Here is a 22,690-nt window from a genome sequence, read left to right on the forward strand (position 1 = left end):
GACGACAACGATGACGGTACATTTACCAATGTTGATAAGTACTTTGCCGAACATGGGTACGCTGACGAGTTCTGCGGGCCTCTTTCTCAAGAACCCAACCAAGACCACCGCGATCTAGCTGGTACGGCGGAGAAATCCAATTGCAACAGGCATCGTCTGGCGTTCAGTTCTCAGGACACGCCTCCAGCTCCCGCCTTCACCGAGCCTCAGATAGCTGTGGTGCGAAATATTATCAGCCCCAACACGCTCAAGAAGGCGGTCTGTGAGCAGAACTCGGTCCCATTACAGGAGATCAAGAAGAAGGGACGGAAACAAAAGACTAACAAGGGCGCCGGTGCGAGCCAGCCGGCACCGAGTTCGATCCGTGCTCAGGACGGCCACCTTCACCTAAGGATATCTCGAGGAGGGTGCATGTGGCGGGTAGGGCGATGCTACCGCCAAATATGCTGAATGCTGCACCCGGTGCTATGCGGAGTCTGCACGACAGTGTTCTTTCTTTGGAGAAGCGGCGTCTTAGAGAGAAGGATGTGGCATACCCAGTTTTCGTGGCCAAGGTGCCAGAGGGCAAGGGCTTTGTGGATGGCGACATCGGGGGTACGATCGTCCATGAAGATCAACTCCATGAAGATGGAATACTCTCCTAAATCTGCACGGCAGGATGATGTATATCTTAATGTGTTCTAAGTGGCTCATTTAAGCATAGATGTTGTCCTGCAGAACATCTTTTGAAGAACACACCTATAAGAGTCTGATTGTCAAACGTCGCAATCTATGAGAGTAGGGTTCTCTCTAGTAAACTCATGAAAGGTCTTGGAGTATGACGCATAAGCTCCACCCGCGGGGAAGACCCACGGTAGCCACGTATCGGTCAAGGCTTTATGTGAAGCTAGATTCGCAGTAAACTTGCAGTTCAAAGCCCAGTCCACTGTTCAAGTTGCTTACTAGTGTAGCCTAGAGTTCTAGGTGGAAGTTCAACTCAACAGTCTCCACTGCAGTACCGGTATATAAAACAGTGTTTTGGAACCAAAGGCAAATTTTGGGTGTCTCTCAGATCTGATGGGGGATTGCTGGAATTTTGTCTATTTTGGGCCTAGCCCAATAGCAGTTTTAGAAACTCCTAATAAATCCTAGAGGCCCACGCAGCCCATTCGTGCAAGGAAAGAGGTGGAACTAAAGTTTAGTCCCACATTGCTAGTTTAGAGGGAGTTGGACCTCTTTATAAGGGAGGCTCTTTCTCCACATGTATGAGGATGAGAACAAGAGGGACATCCACGCGCGCTCCTCCTTCGCCGCGCGCCTCGTCGCGGGTTGCGGGAATGAGCCGAGCCGATGTCTAAATTTTTACCACGCACGACGGGTATACGAAAGGCCACACGGAAGCTGAAACGTTTTGCTGTAGTGGAGATTGAATACCGAACGTGCAGATTGACGTTTCGTCTCCCTCGTTCTATTCAGCTTCCAGCACAGCCTCTCGCCTCCTTCTCTTGTGCCTATAAAAGGGAGGTCGCTCCTCTCAGAGAGACGCACCAGAAACTCTTCTTCCTCTCGCCACAAGTTCCTGAGCACTGCGCCGCTGCTACGTTTTTCACCATCCCGGCTTGCGGCGTGCACCGCAGGTTGGGACAATAAGCCTCCGGAACCGCACCTTTTGAGTTATGTACGGGAGAAGGGTGATAAGGTTTTTGGGGAGCGCTCAGCACGACTACTGACTTCTTTGTCACGAACGCCCTGGACTCTGACGACTACTTCCCCGACGACGACTTCTTCCCCGACGTCGACAACCTTCTCGATGACATGGCTGGCGAGGACACCAACCCCAAGTCCAGTGCTGCTGCTGCTGCTGTCCTATAAGTGTTCTTACTCTTTCTGTTAGAGGTCCTCTCACAGTTATTTGCTCTAGTGTATGTCCTACATATGTTAGGTTCTACGCCATTTATACAACCTGTTCTACTATCTGCTTTAGACATGTTTGGTTGCAGTTCATATATGAAGATGTTATTTACCTTCTCTCTGTCAGATCGCATGACTACTTTTATCCATGTTATATTAGTCATGCTTATCTAATATTTCTATTAATAAAATCATTTGGTAAATTGCTCATATTTCCAACAATTATATTGAAAAAATACTGTTGATTTTTGTACACCGGCTTCTATTATGTCCCAAATTCCGTGTTACAAGTTGTGAAATACACCCTTATTAAATACATCGTTGCTTGAAATTTTACGGTGTGGTTAGGTGGTGCATCAGGGTAACTTTAGCTCTAGCTCCGCCCACATGCCCTGCATTGCCTCCACCGTGATGGGCATTGCGTCAGTTGGCGGTCCGGACATCTGATGATCCCTGGCGTGCATGAATGGGAAGCTGTCCATCTGCGCCGCCGCCCACTGCTCCATCCCGTTCACGTGGGCCTGGTGGTAGTGCTGCTGCGCGCAGCCGTCCGCCCCGTAGGCGTCGCTGTCCGCGAAGAGCAGCCTGGCATGAAAGCTGGGGCTGAGGGTCGCTGGGTCGAAGCTGTTGGCGAACCCGCTGCCAAACATGGAGTACTGCAGGCCGGGCGCCGCGGTGCCGGTGGCACAAGATGTACTGCTGGGAATCGTCGACGTCGCAGACAACATCCCTGCCGCAGTGGCTTCCAAGGCGGACGATGCCGTCTTGGGCTTGTCCTTGCGCTTGGCGTGGCGGCGGGTGGGCACCTCTCGGAGCGCACCGCCGCGGGTCCAGTAGCGGCGGCAGGCGCGGCAGAAGTGGCGAGGCTGGGTGAGGGAGTAGTTGTTGAAGTAGCAAAACTTGGTGTTGGTGGAGTCGCAGCGTGGGCAGTTGAGCCCCGGTACAGGCCGCGGCACCCGCGCCAGCCGTGCCCGCTCCGACATGGACATCGGCTTGCGATTCCCGCTCTCGCCTCTATCGCCATCCCCAGCACCACAACCCTCTCCGGCCCAGGCCGTGGCCATAAACCCTTCCTGATTGCTGCCTCCACCATCACCAGGACCAGCAGGCGGAGTAGCAGTGTTATGAGTGCTACTGCCGATTTGCTGCAGCTACGAATCAACAAGGAGATGAGTAATCAATTAAGCATATAGCCAAGATGTATATGCACGAAGTATATTCGAAGGTATATATCTGCAATTAACAAACCCTAGCTTAGCTAGTGCACAGACACACATACTCTTTTTTCTTGTGTGCAAAATCTTGAGGGACTATACTACTTATTAGATAGCTATAGAAACACAAGGATGCATACCTGCTGCTGGCTGTTGTTTGTGTTCCAGCAGCTTGATGAATCTAGCAAGGCGGGAGGGCGGATCATGACCGGTGATCTAGACTTCTAGAGAGGCTATTTAAGAGAGTTGTTGGGAGGGCGAGAGCTGCTGGAGGTTGGAGAGAAGAGATAGTGGGAGGGAATCAGAGTACTGCTAGTAATACCAAGGAGGGAGCAGCCAGGTTGCTAGCAACACCAAGAGATGAGAAAGAAAGGACATATACACACACACTCTCTATATATAGCCTTTAGAGAGCAATAGCAGTGGAGGACCCACATGTTGTCGTTGTTTTCCTTTATTGACACACTTCTGCTATTTTCCATGGTGAATGCTGACGCGGCTGAAAGCGCCACCCATGCTAGCTACAGTTTTCAATTAATTAGTCAGTGTACTCTGATTAGCTAAGCTGATAGTTAATTTGGAACCGCATAATTAATCACCCAGGCCACCACATAGAGTTTCTTTTTTTTGAGAATCAACAAATAGAGTTAAATGGTACTAGTAATTTGGCAGGCCTACATATTTTGTTTGAATTCTAGCAAGCCATATTACTCACTATGTTATGAGACAACCACACGTTTTCATCATGTGTTGCCATTCTCATCATGTGTTCTTTTCTTCTTCTATTTCGACGTTTTCATAATATTGTGTTTCAAAGATACCATAAAACGTGGAATATATCAAAGCGAATTGAACTTCAGACAATGTGCATGTCATGTATGCATAAAGCAAAAGTGGCAATGATCTCTAGTGTTGTCTTGGGTATACAACTTAGTTTTGCATCTGAAGGGACTAACATTATATTTGACCACTAAAGTGCTGGCTAAGTTTATTTATGATTCCCATACTCTAAATGTAAAGATTGGATGCCTTGATCGCTAACCTGGTGAAATTCAGGTGACCAAATGATTTAAAGTTTGGATGCTTTGATTGCTGACCTGGTGAACTTCATCTGAGCACTAATGTGGTGATGCTTTTATGCACAAACCAATCGGCACAAAAACAAGATAAAAAAACATGCATTCGTTACTAAACAAAACAGCAATGGAAATTCAGGACAAGATAAAAGAGGAATAAATTTAGAAGTTTGAACAAAAATCTGGAAACTGTGGAAAACGTATAAATAAATTATACATTCACGAGCAGTCTTTTTATAGTACTCTTGAAGTGTATTCAGAACAATTATTTATTTATTGGAATACTTATAGGGTTTTCCTGATTTCTGTATAAATTTGTATGTAAAATATATTTTATTCATTTTTATTGATTTTCATGTCGAAAGGCTTGTTATGGGTGCAAAATTGCCGCCATGTCAATGACTATACTGTTTTGACTTGGGTAAAGGATCAAATCTGCTCTGTGTCAGAAGTTAAGGGTCAAGCTTTTCTAATTTCAAAATATAAGAGGCAAAACTACAAAAATTAGTAAGGTAGGTTTGGCGTTGAGTTTTTCCACTTGTATACCAAGGTAGATGTTTGTCTTGAACCCGAGCGAGTTGGCAACCTCGAGCAATCAAGTTTGACTCGACTCCCATGGTTGTGCATTCTCGGGCATAGGGAGCACATTAATAGCTCTTCGTTTATTACTCTAGGGCCGATTTTTGGCATGAATAAATAAGAGTGAATTCCACTTTTTACTCTGTAGTTCTGCATTTGTGACACATATTACCCTATTTAGTGCAACTTCTACCAAATATTTCATTTAGAAGATTTTGAACACAGTTTTACCCCAGTTTAGCACTTTGCTTGTTTCTGTTAGATAGTACCGGCATGTTACGCCGACGTGGCACGGTAAAATGCGTAAAGATCTGAGGGCATAATCGATATTCATGTTCAGATTTCTCTTACCCATATGTTCAAATCCTCCTCCTCATCTTCATATTTTTAAACTCTAGTCAACACCTTACACCTTGCCCAATAGACACGCATAAAAAAACAAGGTTTCAAAGCTTTTAAAAGGGGTAATCTTGACGATTTTTCATTCGATAGGGTAATTAGTGTCAAAAATGCATAACTAAGGAGTAAAAAGTGGAATTCACTCAATAAATAAATGTTTAATTGAAGCCAGGTGGTTTGCAAGTACCACAGTTCATTCGTAATATGATAGTTGCGGGTACTGTACGTAGCCGGACTTATACATACTCTCTTGTCATCTTCATATCCGTCGATGATATGAAATAGTCATCATGAATACGAGATGACAACTAAATTTCTCTCGCTTTAATTTTTCATGTGTGTTAACAGTTACAAAACAAATACACGTGCACATATAACATTGGTCACCTTCCATGATGTAATATATTAGTTCCTAATATTTTTATGTATGTTTGTCATGTCGACATGGTTGCTACGTGTGCAAAATCGCCTCCATGTTATCAACCATAATGATTTGAATACGGGAAAAGCTCACATCTGCTCATTACCAGCCAGCACTTGGGGTAGGTGTCGTGGGCGATGAGTTTTTTTTCTCCAATTTTAAATCAAGATAGAAAGTGGCAGGCAATCATGTCCAATTCAATTTCCATGGTCAGTACACATGACAGTGTTCTTGGTTATGTGCATGCTCTGCTGCAGAAAGCAAATTAGGTGCCCTTCTTCGATTACTCGACGATTGATTGTCCATGTGAACAAATAAGTGTTTAATTGAAGCCAGGTGGTTTGCAAGTATCATTGTTCGTCCGTGGTATGATAATTGTGGTCACTGTTGGTAGCTGTACTGCAGCGGGTAGTGTATGTATGTACGGAAGTGACCTGCATTTTTGGTAAAGGTCGATGACATGAAACAGTCACCTCGAATACGAGACAACAAGTAAATTTCTCACTTCAATTTTTCTTTTGTGCTAACAGTTAAAAAACTAGTGCACGTGTGCATATATTACATCGATCACCTTCCATGATGCAATATATTACTCTATATGCACGTACTGCTTGACATCTACTACACAGTATTCACTACGCTAATGCCCACTCATGGTTCTTCCTCTCTACCATGCCATACTCTTAAGAAAAGTAGAGTTATTTACAATTCGAAATAGAAAAAAATAATCTGTGCCACATATATGTGATTGAAATAAGGAAACATGCACCCTAAGTAATTCGAGCTTAGGAAACTAGAGTGTGCGAACCACTATGGTTGGATGGTTAGGAGGACGGTGCTATTCCCAGCACACAAGAATTTAATTCTTAGATTTGATATTGGAGATCGCATTTTCTTTGATTTATTTCAGCCTTCTGGCGATATTTGTTCAGTGGGAGGAGACATTCCTGTAAGTTAGGAAGAGAGGGATTGGACGCATCGATGATTTGATTGATCGTGCACTAGGCACATATATAGATAATGGGGGTGCACCGGTTGCCTTGTCTCCCAAGATACATACAAGTTACAAGGGGAGAGAGATGCCACAGAGGACTCGGCAGAGGGTGGTACCTGCTGAAAAGGAAACACCGTCTCGTCAATGTACATGTGCCGCGAGGCATACACGCAGTGGAACACTGGATCATAGCACCGGTAACCTTTGGTGTTGGACGGGTAGCCAAGGAAGATGCAAGGAAGTGATTGTGGGGTGAGTTCGTGGGGGGTGGTGGACACGATACTTGGAGGCGCACCAAAGAGGACTTGGTGAGGGTCGTAGTTCCAAAGGGGACGATACGATCAAATGTTAAGAAGAGGAGTGGCGGTGGGGAGAGCATCAAGCCAGAATCGGGGAGGTAATTTAGAGTGAAAGAGTAGCGTATGAACGCAATCATTGAGAGTGTGTAGGATATGCTCAGCACGGTCATTTTGCTGTGAAGTGTAGGGACAAGTTAGGCGGAAGATGGTGTCGTGTGAAGCAAGAAGATTGTGAATGGCGACGTTGTCAAATTCTTTTCCGTTATCGGTTTGAGTACAAGTATGGGACGACCGAACTATGTGATGACATAGGAATAAAATGCGGTGGGTGTGGCAAAGGCATCGGATTTGCGACAAAGAGGAAATGTCCACTCATAATGAGAAAAATCATCTAAAATCACCAAATAGTAGAGGTAGCCGGTGTTACTTGCAACCGGAGATGTCCAAACATCACTATGAAGTAACTGAAATGGGATAGTGGAAATAGTTGTAGATGCGCTAAAGGGGAGACAAACTTGCTTGTCAAGATGGCAAGCCTCACAAGTATGGTCGACAACCTTATTACATGATAATGAAAAACTCTGAAGAATTTGACGCAAAATGGTGGAGTTGGGGTGTCCCAAACGAGCATGCCAAAGGTCGACACAGGCGGCGAGGGCGATTGGGGTGGTCGAGGTGGTGGTGGAGGAGTGCACCGGGTAGAGCTCGTCGAGACTATCACACCGGTGAAGAACCATCCGGGTACGGGCCTCCTTCACAGAAAAACCAACATCGTCAAATTCAAGGGTAATATGATTCTCACAAGCAAGACGACAAACAGAAACAAGGTTCATGACTAAATCAGGAGAAACAAGAACATTAGACATGGTGATGTGCGTAGATGTGGAAGGAAACAAAGTACGACCAATATGTGTGATAGGTAAAGAGGAACCGTTACCAACGGTGATGCGAGTAGGAGCATGAACCGGGGTGGAGGAGGTTAGGTTACTGGGATGAGATGTCATGTGGGCGGTGGCGCCCGAGTTCATGTACCAATCTCCATCCCCACTGTATTGACTTGGTCACGGGGCCGAATGCAGTGCATCCAGAAGAGCAGGGTCCCATGGAGGAGGAACATGTGGTGGGAAGAAATCGTCGTAGGGCGGCAGCACAGCCGCCGACCATTGGCGGGGTGGGATGGGCCGCGTAGCTGGCGCTGGCTGATGTGGCGAGGTAGGCCTGATGGCCCGCCGGTCGAGGCCCGACGAGGCCTGGCGCTGGGGCCCATGGCACTGGCATTGAGTACGCATGGACAACGCCGGTCCACGGGTTGGTGCCTTAGGTTCAGGGTGGGGTGGGCTAGTGCTGCTGCTTAGGATGCCTACCTGGCGGTTGTTACGCCGGCCACCGCCGGGCTGCTGTTCAGGCACACCGTTGAGGGGGGGTGGCGCTGTTGAGAGCGGGTAGAGGCATGACAACGCAGGGGGCAAAGGCCACGGAGCCGGCGGAGTAGGTGGTGGGCGGCGCCGCGAGAAGTGCCGGCGGCGAGGACGGTGTGCTGCATCCGCTTCTTCACCTGCTTCATCCGGCGTTCCTCCCAACCCAGGTATGCAACAAACTTGGGGAAGGAGGGATCCGACATAAAGGTGAGATTGGCGGCGGCGTTGCCGAAGTCCTCGTTGAGGCCGGCCGTGAGCGTGCTGAGGAGGAGATCATCGTCAATCTTGATGCCGATGTCACGGAGCTCATCGGAGAGCGTCTTGAGGCGTCGGCTGTAATCATCAATTGATCGAGCATCTTGATGACCACAAAAAAATTCTTGTTGCAGAAAGACGCGACGTTGAAGATGATTGTCAGTGAATAGGCTGTTGAGCTTCACCCACACGACGTGTGCATCATCACCATCGCTCATGACGGTGTGAAACAAGGACTTCGAAAAGGCGAGGAAGAACAACCGGATGAGCGTGGCATCGATGGTGTTCCACTCGGAGTCATCCTTCATGGCGCTCGAATCGACGTAGCCGTCGACATGATCCACGAGATTGTACTCGCGAAAGACGATAGATAAGTAGGTTTTCCACGCGTAGTACGTGGAGTCGTGGGGATCAAGACAAATGGGAACATGTTCGTGGATGTTCAGGTTGCGGGTGTCGGTGGGATCCGGGCCGGCGAAGGGGTTGGTGGCGCTGGAGAGGGAGGAGTTGAAAGACATGGGGGGAGAGGGGAAAGTGGCGGTGTGGCCGTGGTAGGGAGTGGGGGCGGTGGCACATGAAGGAAATATGCCCTAGAGGCAATAATAATGTTATTATTTATTTCCTTATATCATGATAAATGTTTATTATTCATGCTAGAATTGTATTAACCGGAAACATAATACATGTGTGAATACATAGACAAACAAAGTGTCACTAGTATACCTCTACTTGACTAGCTCGTTAATCAAAGATGGTTATGTTTCCTAACCATGAACAATGAGTTGTTATTTGATTAACGGGATCACATCATTAAGTGAATGATCTGATTGACATGACCCATTCCATTATCTTAGCACCCGATCGTTTAGTATGTTGCTATTGCTTTCTTCATGACTTATACATGTTCCTATGACTATGAGATTATGCAACTCCCGTTTGCCGAAGGAACACTTTGTGTGCTACCAAACGTCACAACGTAACTGGGTGATTATAAAGGAGCTCTACAGGTGTCTCCAAAGGTACATGTTGGGTTGGCGTATTTCGAGATTAGGATTTGTCACTCCGATTGTCGGAGAGGTATCTCTGGGCCCTCTCGGTAATGCACATCACTTAAGCCTTGCAAGCATTGCAACTAATGAGTTAGTTGCGGGATGATGTATTACAGAACGAGTAAAGAGACTTGCCGGTAATGAGATTGAACTAGGTATCGGAATACCGACGATCGAATCTCGGGCAAGTAACATACCGATGACAAAGGGAACAACGTATGTTGTTATGCGGTCTGACCGATAAAGATCTTCGTAGAATATGTAGGAGCCAATATGGGCATCCAGGTCCCGCTATTGGTTATTGACCGGAGACATGTCTCGGTCATGTCTACATTATTCTCGAACCCGTAGGGTCCGCACGCTTAAGGTTACGATGACAGTTATATTATGAGTTTATGCATTTTGATATACCGAAGTTTGTTCGGAGTCCCGGATGTGATCACGGACATGACGAGGAGTCTCGAAATGGTCGAGACATAAAGATTGATATATTGGAAGCCTATGTTTGGATATCGGAAGTGTTCCCGGTGAAATCGGGATTTTACCGGAGTACCGGGAGTTTACCGGAACCCCCCGGGGAGCTACATGGGCCTTAATGGGCCTTAGTGGAAGAAGAGGAGAGGCGGCCAGGGCTGGGCCGCGCGCCCCTCCCCCTAGTCCGAATAGGACAAGGAGAGAGGGGCCCGGCGCCCCTCCTTCTCTCTCTCTCTCTCTTTTCCCACCTCGCGAGTCCTATTCCAACTAGGATTGGGCGAGAAGTCCTACTCCCGGAGGGAGTAGGACTCCTCCTGGCGCGCCCTATGTGGCCAGCCGGCCTCCCCCTCTTGATCCTTTATATACGGAGGCAGGGGCACCCCAGAGAAACACAAGTTGATCCACGCCCTATGTGGCAGTAGTACATCAAGATCGTCACCACGTCGTCGTGCTGACGGAACTCTTCCCCGACACTTTGCTGGATCGGAGTCCGGGGATCGTCATCGAGCTGAACGTGTGCTAGAACTCGGAGGTGCCGTAGTTTCGGTGCTTGATCGTTCGGGCCGTGGAGACGTACGACTACATCAACCAAACGCTTCCGTTGTCGATCTACTAGGGTACGTAGATCATACTCTCCCCTCTCGTTGCTATGCATCACCATGATCTTGTGTGTGCGTAGGAAATTTTTTGAAATTACTACATTCCCCAACAGCACATCGGCTTTAGGGTTAGGGTTTTTGGAGGGGGAGGAGGGGGCGGCCCGGCTGCAAGGGAGGTGGCAGCGGCGGTGGGGGAGGCGGGTGCGGCGGCGGCGGCAGGTGATGAAGCTATGTACCTAGGGTAGGGTCATGGATCTGTTCAAGATACCCTCCCCAAGTACATCCCTAAAGGTACCAGGAGCATTCGAAGAAAAATCATCATCCACTCGACCATGAAGTTATGTTCCACTCGACAATCCTGAAGACACTCGACTGTACAGATAATCACTCGACTACCAGAAGATCTAGAGCCACTCCACTCTGCAACGGTCGAGAATTAAGTCATAGCTTTAATGGTCATTATGTATCTTTATTGCAGGTGTTACCAGTAACGCCCCCTTCTTTATGTACCTTAAACCCTCTGTGACGTGGGCTGGCTGGGGTCCTGGCGCACTCTATATAAGCCACCCCCCTCCACAGGCACAGGGGTTCGCACTTTTTGTAACACACACGCATATAATCCAGTCGACCGCCTCCGGGCTCCGAGACGTAGGGCTGTTACTTCCTCCGAGAAGGGCCTGAACTCGTAAAACTCCTATGTACAACTCTTCCATAGCTAAGATCTTGCCTCTACATTCCTACCCCCCATTCTACTGTCAGACTTAGAACCATGACAGTTGGCGCCCACCGTGGGTAGGTGTCTTAGCGACTTGTTGGAGAAGTTGCAATTTTTCCGATCCCCTTCATCATGGTTTCAGGCGGAGGTTTGGCTGAGGGCCGCGAGATCCGTCTCGGCGCGCTCGTGTTTGTTGCCGACGACTCCGCTTGGCTTCAGGAGGCTCCACTCAACGTCGACGCACTCCCCATCCGCGGGGCAACGCACTTTCGCGCATGCGTCCACGGCGTCCTCCTGCGGCAGCCGTCGACCCAGTATCGGTCGGCTCCTGTAGCTTCCCCCCTCCCTGCGGCCCGCCGGAGCAAATGTTCCGGTCGATCGAGGCTTCAGCGGTGGGTGAAGCATGCGGTGGCTCGCCAGTCGGCCACCCCCCAAGTCACGGCAATCGAGCCGGACGAAACCCTCTGTGGCCTGTTCGATCTGTCGACTGGCTCCGTAGAGACTACATCCGAGTGCGACAGCAGCGACCCTGCGGCGGAAGTTCTGATGGTCAATGGACCACGCAGTCCTCCTGGCTTCACCCGTGAAGACGGAGGCGATGGGGGCGGTGATCCGTCGCGTGTTCATGAAGAGTACCTCCCCGAACCCCTCTCGTCGCAGCGTAGAGAAGAACTTTGCTGCCGGAACATGGATGCACTTCACACTCCTATCGTTGGAGAAACCCCTGAGGCCCAGGCCTTGGAGGAGGCGCACCTGGCCAACTTGGCTGAGCGCACTCGACTAGAGAACCTCCAGCGCGCACTCGACGAGCGTGCTCGGCAGCATGCTCCTGAATCCAGTCGGCGTCAACGTTTTCCGCCTCTGACTCAGGTATACCGAACTCCAATCCAGAATCTCGCAGCTGCAGCCCGAATAGCGGAGACAATTCAACCTTCCCAGTCAGAAGCTGGTCGGGGTTTGGTGCAGATCCGGGCCTTTCTCCGAGCCGCGGGTGAGCAGAACACAGCAGTATCTCAGTCGCGGAATAGGATTCACAGCAGATCCATGGTTGCAGACACAGTCCAGTCGACTCACAGCCCAAGATCGCCCTCGAGGCGTGAGGGACGTGGAGATCGACGAGATCAGTACACAAACCGTGAGCAGTATGATCACCGAATCGATCGCGATGATCGTCGTCGAGTGCCCACACCTCCCCCAAGGAGTGGGTCATACGTGCTTCAGCAACATGATGACAGGCACCCTCACAGTGTTGGGCGAGGGATTCCAGTCGACCCAGAGAGCCAGGTTTTGATGAGAGATCTATTTGTTGGGGAACGTAGTAATTTCAAAATTTTCCTACGCACACGCAAGATCATGGTGATGCATAGCAACAAGAGGGGAGAGTGTTGTCTACGTACCCTCGTAGACCGACAGCGGAAGCGTTATGACAACACGGTTGATGTAGTCGTACGTCTTCACGGCCCGACCGATCAAGAACCGAAACTACGGCACCTCCGAGTTTTAGCACACGTTCAGCTCGATGACGATCCCCGGACTCCCATCCAGCAAAGTGTCGGGGAAGAGTTCCGTCAGCACGACGGCGTGGTGACGATCTTGATGTTCTACTATCGCAGGGCTTCGCCTAAGCACCACTACAATATTATCGAGGACTATGGTGGAGGGGGGCACTGCACACGGCTAAGAGAACGATCTTGAAGATCAACTTGTGTGTCTAGAGGTGCCCCCTGCCCCTGTATATAAAGGAGCAAAGGGGGGTGTGGCCGGCCCTAGGAGGAGGCGCGCCGGAGGAGTCCTACTCCTATCGGGAGTAGGACTCCCCCCCTTTCCCTAGTTGGATTAGGACTTGGGGGGAAGGAGGAGAGGGAAGAAAGGAAAGGGGGGGCACTGCCCCCCCTCCTTGTCCAATTCGGACTTGGGGGGAGGGGCGCGCGGCAGCCCCTAGACCTCCTCTCCTCTTCCTCCACTAGTCCCATTAAGGCCCATTAGGTTACCGGGGGTTCCAGTAACCTCCCGGTACTCCGGTAAAATGCTGATTTCACCCGGAACACTTCCGATGTCCAAACATAGGCTTCCAATATATCAATCTTTATGTCTCGACCATTTCGAGACTCCTCATCATGTCCGTGATCACATCCGGGACTCCGAACAAACTTCGGTACATCAAAATATATAAACTCATAATAAAAAGGTCATCGTAACGTTAAGCGTGCGGACCCTACGGGTTCGAGAACAATGTAGACATGACCGAGACACGTCTCCGGTCAATAATCAATAGCGGAACCTGGATGCTCATATTGGCTCCTACATATTTTACGAAGATCTTTATCGGTCAGACCGCATAACAACATACGTTGTTCCCTTTGTCATCGGTATGTTACTTGCCTGAGATTCGATCGTCGGTATCTCAATACCTAGTTCAATCTCGTTACCGGCAAGTATCTTTACTCGTTTTGTAATACATCATCTCGCAACTAACTCATTAGTTGCAATGCTTGCAGGGATTATGTGATGTGCATTACCGAGAGGGCCCAGAGATGCCTCTCCGACAATCGGAGTGACAAATCGTAATCTCGAAATACGCCAACCCAACATGTACCTTTGGAGACACCTGTAGAGCTCCTTTATAATCACCCAGTTACGTTGTGACGTTTGGTAGCACACAAAGTGTTCCTCCGGCAAACGGGAGTTGCATAATCTCATAGTCATAGGAACATGTATATGTCATGAAGAAAGCAATAGCAACATACTAAACGATCGGGTGCTAAGCTAATGGAATGGGTCATGTCAATCACATCATTCTCCTAATGATGTGATCTCGTTAATCAAATGACAACACATGTCTATGGTTAGGAAACATAACCATCTTCGATTAACGAGCTAGTCAAGTAGAGGCACACTAGTGATGTTTAGTTTGTCTATGTATTCACACAAGTATTATGTTTCCGAATAATACAATTCTAGCATGAATAATAAACATTTATCAGGATATAAGGAAATAAATAATAAATTTACTATTGCCTCTAGGGCATATTTCCTTCAGTCTCCCACTTGCACTAGAGTCAATAATCTAGATTACACAGTAATGATTCTAACACCCATGGAGCTTTGGTGCTGATCATGTTTTGCTCGTGGAAGAGGCTTAGTCAACGGGTCTGCTACATTCAGATCCGTATGTATCTTGCAAATCTCTATGTCTCCCACCTGGACCAAATCCTGGATGGAATTGAAGCGTCTCTTGATGTGTTTGGTTCTCTTGTGAAATCTGGATTCCTTTGCCAAGGCAATTGCACCAGTATTGTCACAAAATATTTTCATTGGACCCGATGCACTAGGTATGACACCTAGATCGGATATGAACTTCTTCATCTAGACTCCTTCGTTTGCTGCTTCCGAAGCAGCTATGTACTCCGCTTCACATGTAGATCCCGCCACAACGCTTTGTTTAGAACTGCACCAACTGACAGCTCCACCGTTTAATGTAAACACGCATCCGGTTTGCAATTTAGAATCGTCCGGATCAGTGTCAATGCTTGCATCGACGTAACCATTTACGATGAGCTCTTTGTCACCTCCATATATGAGAAACATATCCTTAGTCCTTTTCAAGTATTTCAGGATGTTCTTGACCGCTGTCCAGTGATCCACTCCTGGATTACTTTGGTACCTCCCTGCTAGACTTATAGCAAGACATACATCAGGTCTGGTACACAGCATTGCATACATGATAGAGCCTATGGCTGAAGCATAGGGAACATCTTTCATTTTCTCTCTATCTTCTGCAGTGGTCGGGCATTGTGTCTTACTCAGTTTCACACCTTGTAACACAAGCAAGAATCCTTTCTTTGCTTGATCCATTTTGAAGTTCTTCAAAATTTTGTCAAGGTATGGGCTTTGTGAAAGTCCAATTAAGCGTCTTGATCTATCTCTATAGATCTTAATGCCCAATATGTAAGCAGCTTCACCGAGGTCTTTCATTGAAAAACTTTTATTCAAGTATCCCTTTATGCTATCCAGAAATTCTATATCATTTCCGATTAGTAATATGTCATCTACATATAATATCAGAAATGCTACAGAGCTCCCACTCACTTTCTTGTAAATACAGGCTTCTCCAAAAGTCTGTACAAAACCAAATGCTTTGATCACATTATCAAAGCGTTTATTCCAACTCCGAGAGGCTTGCACCAGTCCATAAATGGATCACTGGAGCTTGCACACTTTGTTAGCTCCCTTTGGATCGACAAAACCTTCTGGCTGCATCATATACAACTCTTGTTCCAGAAATCCATTCAGGAATGCAGTTTTGACATACATCTGCCAAATTTCATAATCATAAAATGCGGCAATTGCTAACATGATTCGGACAGACTTAAGCATCGCTACGGGTGAGAAGGTCTCATCGTAGTCAATCCCTTGAACTTTTTGAAAACCTTTTGCGACAAGTCGAGCTTTGTAGACAGTAACATTACCGTCAGCGTCAGTATTCTTCTTGAAGATCCATTTATTCTCAATTGCTTGCCGATCTTTGGGCAAGTCAACCAAAGTCCATACTTTGTTCTCATACATGGATCCCATCTCAGATTTCATGGCTTCAAGCCATTTTGCGGAATCTGGGCTCACCATCGCTTCTTCATAGTTCATAGGTTCATCATGATCTAGTAGCATGACTTCAAGAATAGGATTACCGTACAACTCTGGTGTGGATCTTACTCTGGTTGATCTACGAGGTTCAGTAGTAACTTGTTCTGAAGTTTCATGATCATCATCATTAGCTTCCTCACTAATTGGTGTAGGTGTCACAGAAACCGGTTTCTGTGATGTACTACTTTCCAATAAGGGAGGAGGTACAGTTACCTCATCAAGTTCTACTTTCCTCCCACTCACTTCTTTCGAGAGAAACTCCTTCTCTAGAAATTTTCGGAATTTAGCAACAAAAGTCTTGCCTTTGGATCTGTGATAGAAGGTGTATCCAATAGTTTCTTTTGGATATCCTATGAAGACACATTTCTCTGATTTGGGTTTGAGCTTATCAGGTTAGAGCTTTTTCAAATAAGCATCGCATCCCCAAACTTTCAGAAACGACAACTTTGGTTTCTTGCCAAACCATAGTTCATAAGGCGTCGTCTCAACAGATTTTGATGGTGCCCTATTTAACGTGAATGCAGCCGTCTCTAAAGCATAACCCCAAAACGATAGCGGTAAATCAGTAAGAGACATCATAGATCACACCATATCTAGTAAAGTACGATTACGACATTCGGACACACCATTACGCTGTGGTGTTCCGGGTGGCGTGAGTTGTGAAACTATTCCACGCTGTTTCAAATGTACACCAAACTCGTAACTCAAATATTCTCCTCCACGATCAGATCGTAGGAATTTTATTTTTTTGTTACGATGATTTTCAACTTCACTCTGAAATTCTTTGAACTTTTCAAATGTTTCAGACTTATGTTTCATTAAGTAGATATACCTATATCTGCAAGTCATCTATGAAGGTGAGAAAATAACAATATCCGCCACGAGCCTCAACATTCATCGGACCACATACATATGTATGTATGATTTCCAACAAATCTGTTGCTCTCTCCATAGTACCGGAGAACGGTGTTTTGGTCATCTTGCCCATTAGGCACGGTTCGCAAGTACCAAGTGATTCATAATCAAGTGGTTCCAAAAGTCCATCAGTATGGAGTTTCTTCATGCGCTTTATACCGATATGACCTAAACGGCAGTGCCACAAATAAGTTGCACTATCATTATCAACTCTGCATCTTTTGGCTTCAACATTATGAATATGTGTGTCACTACTATCGAGATTTAATAAGAATAGACCACTCTTCAAGGGTGCATGACCATAAAAGATATTACTCATATAAATAGAACAACCATTATTCTCTGATTTAAATGAATAACCGTCTCGCATCAAACAAGATCCAAATATAATGTTCATGCTCAACGCTGGCACCAAATAACAATTATTTAGGTCTAATACTAATCCCGAAGGTAGATGTAGAGGTAGCATGCCGACCGCGATCACATCGACTTTGGAACCATTTCCCACGCACATCGTCACCTCGTCCTTAGCCAATCTTCGCTTAATCCGTAGTCCCTGTTTCAAGTTGCAAATATTAGCAACAGCAGTATCAAATACCCAGGTGCTACTGCGAGCATTAGTAAGGTACACATCAATAACATGTATATCATATATACCTTTGTTCACCTTGCCATCCTTCTTATCCGCCAAATACTTGGGCAGTTCCGCTTCCAGTGACCAGTCTGCTTGAAGTAGAAGCACTCAGTTTCAGGCTTAGGTCCAGATTTGGGTTTCTTCTCCTGAGAGCAACTTGCTTGCTATTCTTTTTGAAGTTCCCCTTCTTCTTCCCTCTGCCCTTTTTCTTGAAACTAGTGGTCTTGTTGACCATCAACACTTGATGCTCCTTCTTGATTTCTACCTCCGCAGCTTCCAGCATTGCGAAGAGCTCGGGAATTGTCTTAACCATCCCTTGCATATTATAGTTCATCACGAAGCTCTTGTAGCTAGGTGGAAGTGATTGGAGAATTCTGTCAATGATGCAATCATCTGGAAGATTAACTCCCAATTGAATCAAGTGATTATTATACCCAGACATTTTGAGTATATGCTCACTGACAGAACTGTTCTCCTCCAACTTGCAGCTATAGAACTTATTGGAGACTTCATATCTCTCAATCCGGGCATTTGCTTGAAATATTAACTTCAACTCCTGGAACATCTCATATGCTCCATGACGTTCAAAACGTCGTTGAAGTCCCGATTCTAAGCCGTAAAGCATGGCACACTGAACTATTAAGTAGTCATCAGCTTTGCTCTACCAGACGTTTATAACATCTGGTGTTGCTCCAGCAGCAGGCCTGGCACCCAGCGGTGCTTCCAGGACGTAATTCTTCTGTGCAGCAATGAGGATAATCCTCAAGTTACGGACCCAGGCCGTGTAATTGCTACCATCATCTTTCGACTTTGCTTTCTCAAGGAACGCATTAAAATTCAACGGAACAACAGCACGGGCCATCTATCTACAATCAAACATAAACAAGCAAGATACTATCAGGTACTAAGTTCATGATAAATTTAAGTTCAATTAATCATATTACTAAAGAACTCCCACTTAGATAGACACCCCTCTAATCCTCTAAGTGATCACGTGATCCAAATCAACTAAACCATGTCTGATCATCACGTGAGATGGAGTAGTTTCATTGGTGAACATCACTATGTTGATCATATCTACTATATGAATCACGCTCGACCTTTCGGTCTCCGTGTTCCGAGGCCATATCTGTATATGCTTGGCTCGTCAAGTATAACCTGAGTATTCTGCGTGTGCAACTGTTTTGCACCCGTTGTATTTGAACGTAGAGCCTATCACACCCGATCATCACGTGGTGTCTCAGCACGAAGAACTTTCGCAACGCTGCATACTCAGGGAGAAAACTTCTTGATAATTAGTGAGAGATCATCTTATAATGCTACCGTCAATCAAAGCAAGATAAGATGCATAAAAGATAAACATCACATGCAATCAATATAAGTGATATGATATGGCCATCATCATCTTGTGCTTGTGATCTCCATCTCCGAAGCACCGTCGTGATCACCATCGTCACCGGCGTGACACCTTGATCTCCATCGTAGCATCGTTGTCGTCTCGCCAAGCTTGTGCTTCCACGACTATCGCTACCGCTTAGTGATAAAGTAAAGCATTACATCGCGATTGCATTGCATACAATAAAGCGACAACCATATGGCTCCTACCAGTTGCCGATAACTCGGTTACAAAACATGATCATCTCATACAATAAAATTTAGCATCATGTCTTGACCATATCACATCACAAAATGTCCTGCAAAAACAAGTTAGACGTCCTCTACTTTGTTGTTGCAAGTTTTACGTGGCTGCTACGGGCTTAAGCAAGAAGCAATCTTACCTACGCATCAAAACCACAATGATAGTTTGTCAAGTTGGTGCTGTTTTAACCTTCGCAAGGACCGAGCGTAGCCACACTTGGTTCAACTAAAGTTGGAGAAACTGACACCCGCCAGCCACCTGTGTGCAAAGCACGTCGGTAGAACCAGTTTCGCGTAAGCGTACACGTAATGTCGGTCCGGGCCGCTTCATCCAACAATACCGCCGAACTAAAGTATGACATGCTGGTAAGCAGTATGACTTATATCGCCCACAACTCACTTTGTGTTCTACTCGTGCAAATAACATCAACGCATATAACCAGGCTCTGATACCACTATTGGGGAACGTAGTAATTGCAAAATTTTCCTACACACATGCAAGATCATGGTGATGCATAGCAATGAGAGGGGAGAGTGTTGTCTACGTACCCTCGTAGACCGACAGCGGAAGTGTTATGACAACGCGGTTGATGTAGTCATACGTCTTCACGGCCCGACCGATCAAGCACCGAAACTACGACACCTTCGAGTTTTAGCACACGTTCAGCTCGATGACGATCCCCGGACTTCGATCCAGCAAAGTGTCGGGGAACAGTTCCGTCAGCATGACGGCGTGGTGAAAATCTTGATGTTCTACTGTCGCAGGGCTTCGCCTAAGCACCACTACAATATTATCGAGGACTATGGTGGAGGGGGCACCACACACGGCTAAGAGAACGATCTTGAAGATCAACTTGTGTGTCTAGAGGTGCCCCCTGCCCCCGTATATAAAGGAGCAAAGGGGGGTGCGGCCGGCCCTATGAGGAGGCGCGCCGGAGGAGTCCTACTCCTACCGGGAGTAGGACTCCCCCCTTTCCCTAGTTGGATTAGGACTTGGGGGGAAGGAGGAGAGGGAAGAAAGGAAAGGGGGGCGCCGCCCCCCTCCTTGTCCAATTTGGACTTGGGGGGGGAGGGGCACGCGGCAGCCCCTAGGCCTCCTCTCCTCTTCCTCCACTAGGCCCATTAAGGCCCATTAGGTTACCGGGGGGTTCCGGTAACCTCCCGGTACTCCGGTAAAATGTCGATTTCACCCGGAAAACATGCGATGTCCAAACATAGGCTTCCAATATATCAATCCTTATGTCTCGACCATTTCGAGACTCCTCGTCATGTCCGTGATCACATCCGAGACTCCGAACAAACTTTGGTACATCAAAATATATAAACTCATAATGAAAAAGTCATCGTAACGTTAAGCGTGCGGACCCTACGGGTTCGAGAACAATGTAGACATGACCGAGACACGTCTCCGATAAATAACCAATAGCGGAACCTAGATGCTCATATTGGCTCCTACATATTCTACGAAGATCTTTATCGGTCAGACCGCATAACAACATACTTTGTTCCCTTTGTCATCGGTATGTTACTTGCCCGAGATTCGATCGTCGGTATCTCAATACCTAGTTCAATCTCGTTACCGGCAAGTCTCTTTACTCGTTTCGTAATAAATAATCTCGCAACTAAATCATTAGTTGCAATGCTTGCAAGTCTTATGTGATGTGCATTACCGAGAGGGCCCAGAGATACCTCTCCGACAATCGGAGTGACAAATCCTAATCTCGAAATACGCGAACCCAACATGTACCTTTGGAGACACCTGTAGAGCTCCTTTATAATCACCCAGTTACGTTTTGACGTTTGGTAGCACACAAAGTGTTCCTCCGGCAAACGGGAGTTGCATAATCTCATAGTCATAGGAACATGTATAAGTCATGAAGAAAGCAATAGCAACATACTAAATGATCGGGTGCTAAGCTAATGGAATGGGTCATGTCAATCACATCATTCTCCTAATGATGAGATTCCGTTAATCAAATGACAACACATGTCTATGGTTAGGAAACATAACCATCTTCGATTAACGAGCTAGTCAAGTAGAGGCACACTAGTGACGTTTAGTTTGTCTATGTATTCACACAAGTATTATGTTTCCGGATAATACAATTCTAGCATGAATAATAAACATTTATCATGATATAAGGAAATAAATAATAACTTTATTATTGCCTCTAGGGCATATTTCCTTCACTACTCTCGTTCAGGGCTTGGTCGACAGAAACAGAGCTCACCGAGAAGGTCATGACAGAGATCTACCAACCAGCAGAAGAGTGCATGTCTCAGGTCCGGAGTGCTTCAGCAGAGCCATCTGGGCTGCAGTGATTCCCGCCAACTTCAGGTTGGCGACTGGAGTCAGTAAGTTCACTGGTGAGTCCAAGCCTGACACTTGGCTTGAAGACTACCGAGTGGCTGTTCAGATTGGTGGCGGCAATGATGAAGTGGCCATGAAACACCTTCCTCTGATGCTGGAGGGCTCGGCCAGAGCATGGTTGAATCAGTTAGCACCTGGTAGTATTTATACTTGGGAAGATCTTGTTCGAGTATTTGTTAGGACATTTGAACGTACTTGCAAGCGGCCAGCAGGGTTGACAGAATTACAATGTTGCGTTTAGAAACCGAATGAAACTTTGAGGGATTATATCCAGAGATGGATCACATTGCACCACACGGTGGAGAATGTGTCTGATCATCAGGCAATTTGTGCTTTAAAAGAAGGCGTCAAATATCGGGAGTTGAGTCTAAAATTCGGTCGGACAGGAGATATGACTCTGACTCGGATGATGGAAATTGCCACCAAGTACGCCAACAGTGAAGAAGAAGACCGACTCCGGAGTGGCAAGCACAAAACAGTCGCCCACGAAACCGGAGGAGGAAACTCCAGTCGGAAGCAGAAGCGCAAAGCCGAGCCAGCAGCTCCTGGTGAAGTCTTAGCCGTGACTCAAGGAAAGTTCAAGGGGAAGCCCAAAGGGCCGTGGAACCCCAAGAAAGTAAAAGATCAAGATGGAAATGATGTGCTAGATTTACCATGCCACATTCACACCGAAAAAAATGAAGAGGGTAATTTCATTTACCCGAAGCATACCACTCGACAGTGTCGACACCTAATCCAGCAATTCCGAGAGAAACTACCCATGGAAAAGGAGAAAGAATCAGACAAGGTTGAGGACGAGGAAGAGGATGATGATGGTTATCCCCACATGAATTCCACTCTAATGATTTTCACTGACGTTGAGAGTAAGAGTCGATTGAAAGTCATCAACGGAGAAGTGAACATGGTCGCTCTAGTGACACCCAGTTATTTGAAGTGGTCCGAGACTGCCATTACATTCAACTAGTCCGATCACCCAGCGCACATAGCCACCCCTGGGAGGCAAGCGTTGGTGGTCGACCTAGTAGTCGAAGGCACCCGACTGACTAAGGTTTTGATGGATGGTGGCAGTGGCCTGAATATACTGTATGCAGAGACGTTGAAAGGAATGG

At 46.8% G+C, this 22,690-nt stretch overlaps 1 protein-coding gene across 1 annotated transcript; it reads right to left on the reverse strand.

Annotated features, from left to right (window-relative positions):
• Positions 1-2,104: 2,104 nt before the first annotated feature.
• LOC125549562 (dof zinc finger protein DOF5.1-like) lies at positions 2,105-3,403 on the reverse strand. Its single transcript, XM_048712946.1, has 2 exons — positions 3,245-3,403; positions 2,105-3,041 (listed from the first exon to the last, which is right to left on the reverse strand). Exons 1-2 carry the CDS (start codon positions 3,308-3,310, stop codon positions 2,247-2,249), a joined length of 861 nt encoding a protein of 286 aa, XP_048568903.1. The 5' UTR covers positions 3,311-3,403; the 3' UTR covers positions 2,105-2,246.
• Positions 3,404-22,690: the final 19,287 nt, after the last annotated feature.

This window comes from Triticum urartu, chromosome 3 (assembly GCF_003073215.2).
Source record: "Triticum urartu cultivar G1812 chromosome 3, Tu2.1, whole genome shotgun sequence".
NCBI lineage: Eukaryota > Viridiplantae > Streptophyta > Magnoliopsida > Poales > Poaceae > Triticum > Triticum urartu.

Excerpts from the sequence above, each read along its gene's own strand:
- LOC125549562 (XM_048712946.1), bottom strand. The coding sequence starts at position 3,310 with ATGATCCGCCCTCCCGCCTTGCTAGATTCATCAAGCTGCTGGAACACA. Across the intron at positions 3,042-3,244 it reads CAAACAACAGCCAGCAGCAG|CTGCAGCAAATCGGCAGTAG; the intron begins GTATGCATCCTT and ends GTTGATTCGTAG.